The sequence below is a fragment of the Pteropus vampyrus genome, unplaced genomic scaffold (assembly GCF_000151845.1).
Source record: "Pteropus vampyrus isolate Shadow unplaced genomic scaffold, Pvam_2.0 Scaffold36, whole genome shotgun sequence".
Taxonomy (NCBI): domain Eukaryota; kingdom Metazoa; phylum Chordata; class Mammalia; order Chiroptera; family Pteropodidae; genus Pteropus; species Pteropus vampyrus.
The window spans coordinates 5,681,137-5,687,067 of NW_011888817.1; the positions used below are offsets into that span (position 1 = coordinate 5,681,137).

The following is a 5,931-nucleotide window of genomic DNA, read 5'->3' on the forward strand; positions in this document are numbered from 1 at the left end:
GGGGGCTGGAGAGAAGAGGGCAATTTATAGACAGTGCTTGTGAGGTCTCACACAAGCAAATAACACATGGCGATCACTTCAGTTTCCTACTACACATTAAGATACAGGTTTCACGACTCAATTGATATGCTCGAATTTCAAGATTCTTGCCAGTTTCACAGGTGGGCGAGACCTGCCGAGAAAGGCCCCAGCTTGTTCAAGGTCATGTAGTTGTCTGAATCAGTACAAATGGCTCCCCTTGCCCAATCCTTGATTTTTTTCCAGGAAGCTGACTGCCATCAGGGTATAGGTACCAGTGGCCCAGGTCCACGTATAGGCCCTGCTACTGTCACAGTACCCAAGCCCTGTACCAGGAAGCCAGTTCCTGGATCTGTCAAAATAGACTGCCCACCAGCAGCATGTCCCAGAGCCTGGCTCACATCAGCCTGGCATCGCCACTCAACTCCTGCATGTCCTTGGGAAGGCTGCAAAGCTTTCTGCCAAGAGTCACAAAGTCCCCAAACCCAAACCAGCAGAGTCTCAGGCCCTCATGCCTTCTACAGCTTAACCAGGGCTAAAAACGCAAAGGCAGCTTTGAAAGCCTCCCTAGACGCACTTCCAGGGGCTTCTGACCTATGCAGGCTCCAGTGAGCTCCATCAATCACCCAGCAGAACAGATTGCCCAGGTCTAGCAGGGAGACCAGCCCCCTGGAAGGGAAAAACTTTTCTGTCTCTTCCCAAAAAATTGTTTCAAAGCCTCTTCGGACCAGAAAATCCTGAGCCCCTCTACCTGCCCTCCCACTAGGCTGAATGGCAGGCCAACATGACTGGCCAACCCAGATGGTACCTTAAGACACAGCCAAGTGCTAACCTAGAGGTGAGCTGGGGCCTGACTAAGCTTCAATCTCCTCCACACCCCCTCCACCTCCAAAACAGACTTCGGAAATTTCCAGCACCCCTTGTTCCATAAACTGTGTAAGAAATGGCATTCCTGGGCTAGAAACTGAATCAGAGGCTCCTGACCAGCCTGGGCAGGCAAAGCTGACAGATAATATTCCAGGGATAAAGGAAGGTGAAAATGTGGGAAACCCTCGTGTTGCACCACACATATAGGTCTCCAGCACACAGGGCCCCGCTACACTGAAATTCCTTAGACAGGCCAAGTAGAAATATACTCTATCCTAGAACACCCTCCCATGAAGTAGGTAATTGCACTGATTGCTGTTGACAGAGCAGACTGTGCCACTTGCTAAAAGACACTCCTCTTTGCCTTACGCACAGCTGGATGTCTGGCTCCTCTCTGGGTCTGGCCCTGCCAGAGGAGACTTGCCAGGCCTGGAAGCCTTGCTGAAAGTACCTAGTATCCAAAGTATCCCATGCCGTAACCCTGCTCTTTCTTATGCACGATGCTGGCTCCAATATTGGGAGAACCACAGACACCAGACCTTGAGTTTGAGAAGGGCCAAGATGGCAGGATGGAGGCTGCCTACCTTCCAAGAGGAGTCTAGACCCTTATTCCTGGGCAGCCTCAAGCGGTAAGGATGGGGAAAGCAGCTCACCAATCTGGTGGCAGCGGAAGCATTAGAGCACACTGAACTTACCTATCTTCATGAGGCAGGCCAGCAGGATCCAGAGGGAGATCTCGAAGGGTATGCGCACATGTGTGTAGTCGATGCCCAGGACTGGAAAGGCCTTTCGAGCCTTCATGCTGTGTTCAGTGACAGAATGGTTGACAGGGCGGCTGTCGGGGATGAGCTCCGGTGGGGCGGTGGTGACATCTCCAATAGAGCGTTCCCGTGGTGGCTCTGAGCCTCGGATGGTGCTGGCAGTAGGGCTGGACTGGAGGCCATGGCTCCTGAGAACAGGCAGCAGCCCCACCAAGGCTACCCCTATGAGCAACGAAGGGAAGATTCGAGGTGGAGAGAGGCCACAGATGCCAGACCACGAAAGCATCCTGCCACCTCCTTCGTCCTGTAGGCCTTGACCCTTAGCAAAGTGAGAGTAAGACCTGGGACATAGGTAGCAAGGGGTCAGCAGATGGGAAGAGAGACTGGGGCAATTTCTAGGAAACGTTCATGTCTGAGAGAGGTCTTTTTGTGGAAGCAGTCCCCTGGAGGTGGAGACAAGCTGGGTTCTCAATCTAGAACTCCAAATTGGGGAAGAAGGACAAGGACCCAGGAAGGACTCCAGGAGAGGAAAAGGTCTGGAACTCCAGGCCAGGAAAAGGAGAGAGGAAGAGACTGCACCGTAGGACAGAGAAAGGGACAAGGATAGGTAGGACCCTAGGCAAGGACAAGGAGGAGGGAAGTCTGAGACCCTCAGCCAAGGAAAGTGACTGCAGAGCCGGCACTCGGCTAAAGGAAGGGGAAGGGAGCCTGAGCTAAAGGAAAGGGACAGGAGGGGGTGGGACCCGGTCCAGGAAAAGAAGAGAGGGGTCTGGGAGCTCAGGCTGCGAGGAAGAAGTGAAGCCGGAAAGCAGCCGGGAGCTTCCCCACCCAGAGAAGCGTCGGGGTGCAGACGCGCCGGGCTGAGATTCCGGGTAAATGGAGGGAGGAGGAAGGCGGAGGCAGGCGGCCTGGCGGGAGAACGCTTCGGCACGGGCTGGGGGCGGCTCGCGGGTGGGCCAGCAGAAACACGCCCCTCTTGGCGGCCCCGGCGCGGCGCTGCGTTCCTCCCCGGCCCAGTTTCGGCTTCTCCGCGTCTAGCCCCACTTCTAGTACCAACGCCAGACCCAGCCCCGGCGGCGGCTGACTGCTATCTCTGTGAGCCGGCAGCCGTCATTTATAGGCACCAACGAGCAGCCAGCGCAGCGGGCTAGAGAGACCTGTCAGCGCCCGCGCGGCGCAGCGACCCCTTGCCGCCGAGGGAAGGAAGTATCCCGTAGGAAGAGAATCAGAGACGGCCAAAAAAAAAAAAAAAAAAGAGTCCTCGATCTGCAGAGATTCTATATAACACGAGTAAAATGCTTTACTAATTGCAAAGCGCTTTCACATCCACACCCTCAGTGTCAGAAGGCTTCCTAATAGTCTTGTGAAGGATATATTATCTTGCGTATTTAGTTACCATGTGACCTTGAGCAAGTGACTTAACCTCCCTGTTCCACAGCTTTTTCATCTGGAAAGTGGAGGTGGTCATAGTGCCTATACCAGAGGGATACTGGGATGACCGAATGAGATAATCTGTGTAAAGTGTTTAGAATGGAACCCAGCACATAGAATTATTAGTACTATTATTATGGTTCCAGATTTGCAGATGAAGGAATGGATGAAGAGTGTTCCTTAGCCAGTACGTAAATAGTTGTATTCGTTTGTCAGGACTGCTGTAACAAAGTACCACAAACTAGATGGCTTAAAAAAAAAAAACATTTTGTCTCATATTCTGGAGGCTAGCAATTTGAAATCATGATTTTGGCAGAGTTGGTTCTTTGTGTGAGCTGTGAAGGAGAATCCGTTCCATGCTGTCCTCCTAGCTTCTGGTGATTTGTTGATGATCTTTGGTGTTTCTTGACTGTGGCAGCATAACTCCAGTCTTCACATGGAGCTCTCCCTGTGTCTCTCTCTTGAGGTCCAAATTTCTCCTTTTTAGAAGGTCAAGAGTCAGACTGCATTAGAGGCCTACCCTAATGACCTCATCTTCAATTCATCATCTACAATAACACGATTTCTAAATAAGGCCACGTTCACAGGTAGCGGGGGTTAGAACTTAAAACAGCTTTTGGGAAGACACAAGCCAACCCACAGCAGTAGTAGAACTGAGATTCAAATGGATAGTGTTGGTTGAGATTGGTAAGATTCAAGAGCTATTGGTTGTACACTGGAATCATTGGAAAGCTTTTAAAAACTACCATTGCCTGGGACCCATCTTCAGAGATTCGGATTCATTTGCAGCAGGGAGTGCCCACGTATGATGGGTATTTTTTCAAAAGCTCCCCCAGGTCATTCTAATGCACAATTAGGATTGAGAACAATTAAAAATCCTAAAATGTTGTCCCTATTTTGCAGAAGAATAAATCAAGGCCAAGAAAGTCAAAGTGTAGTTCGAGATCACAAAGTGATTTCAAAAGGATTTAGTTCAGTTTAGCGAATATTCGCCTGGCATTTTGATAAGGCTTTGTGCTGGCCTAGGGCAACACAGAGATAAGACATGGGGAGGAGGGAAACAAGATTGGGAAGGAGCAGGACATGGGCATGACAAGGGCTTCTAGGGTGCTGATAATGTTCTATTTTTTTTTTTTTTACCGGGTGGTGGTAACAAAGGTTACTCAGATGTAGTTGTTTTGCAATAACTCATCGAACACTCATGATGTGTGTACTTTTCTTAAGATATGCTATCCTTTCATGAAAAAGTATATTAAAATAATAGAGTGATGCGATAGTGATTGAAGGTGCTGACATTAAACTGAATTCTCCGCACCTCACATTCTCCTAGCACAGATCCAGCCAGCCACTTGAAAAATGACAGGAGAGCCTAGAAGAGCCTTCAGCGAAGGCCAAGGCTTTGTGTCACTTTAGGAGCTAGTGAAAGGAGAACATCAGCTATACTGGAAATAATCAAAGAGAGAAGTAGCATTTAGGGCAGAGATTAGAATAATGACAATAATGTCTCACAACGGTTCAGTCCTTTATAGTTCACAACCAAATGCCCCTGGTTATCAGTGATCCAAGTCTTGGTGTATAGTGAGGGCTCAATAGATAGCAGTAATTATTCATTTTCCCTTTACGAATGAAAAAACCAGGACTCAGAGATATGAAGCCATTTGGCCAAGGTCACACAGCTATTAGGTAGCATATTCAAAACACAAGTCAGCTTTCTAATGTCTGAATCCAGAGCTTTCAATCGCTACAGGTTTGGTGTAGAAAGGAGAGAGGGAAAGGGTGGAGCTAGTGGAGGGACTATCCACAGGTGACATGGGACCAGAACTCTGAGACCAATACTACTTTCCAGTCTTGAGGACAGTGTTCACTGTCGTACTCTCATCCTTCCTACACTCTGACAGCCCCTCACTCCATCCTCAGTGAGTTCTTGGGAGGTAGTAGATCCTACGAGAGCCAACTCTGAGATTCTCCACAGCCTGGAGAATGTTATAACATCATGATAGAAGCAGGAAAAAACTCTTCTCTGCAGTTCCTTCCCCCTGCAGATGTAGGACAGTCTCAGGATGCCTGGGCCCTCGGTGGCATCTGCCCTGGCTTAGGCCATGTGTGTTCCCCTATGCCCTCAGTGAATCCTTTCACTAAAAGTGATAAGAATTTCATTGAATTGCTGTAACTATGACATCAACAGAACGTGGCCAATAATGTGTGGTACTAGGAAAGGATCCACTGGCCACTTACTAGCTGTATATCATGGACAAGACACATTTTGGTTCTGTCATTCACTTTTCCATGTGTATGAAAGGTGGATGGGGTCATAATACCTGACTCGTAAGGTTATTACAGGATTAAACGGCCGATGAATGTCAAGCTCAGTTCCTGGCACATAGTTGGCACTCAGTAACTGATTTCATGTCTTTCTTTCCTTTGTTATATACTATTACAGCCCCGCAAGGCCCTCTTCTTCCAATCTCTCCTTTATTCACTCCACTATAACCACACTGCCTCCTTGCTATTTCTCAAACACTGCCAGCCACATTTCTGCCTCAGGGTCTTAGCACTTTCTGTTCCTCCTGCCTGGAACATTCTTCCCCAGATCCACGCTGTTCACTCCCTCATATCTCTCAGGCCTTTACACAAATCTCCCTTCTTGACATGGCCTGCTATGTGGTAACTCTAATTAATAGTGATGCTTCCCCTGCCCAACCAGCACCACAGCCACCCAGACCAGCCCTTACGCTGCTACTTTTTTTCTTCTTTTCCATAGCACTTTTCACTTTCTCACATATGGTATAATTAACCTATTTCTATATTTATTATTTACTGCCATTTTCCTCCATAGGATGTGAGCTGCCAGTGG

At 48.7% G+C, this 5,931-nt stretch overlaps 1 protein-coding gene across 1 annotated transcript in view; it reads right to left on the reverse strand.

The window, feature by feature from the left end:
- Positions 1-2,757, reverse strand: part of SLC9A1 (solute carrier family 9 member A1) — a 47,582-nt gene extending 44,825 nt beyond the window's left edge. Inside the window, exon 1 of the mRNA XM_011357684.2 lies at positions 1,581-2,757. Coding sequence (XP_011355986.1) covers positions 1,581-1,932 — 352 coding nt within the window. The 5' untranslated portion in view covers positions 1,933-2,757. The remainder of the gene's footprint in view (positions 1-1,580) is intronic.
- Between the last annotated feature and the right edge of the window lie 3,174 nt (positions 2,758-5,931).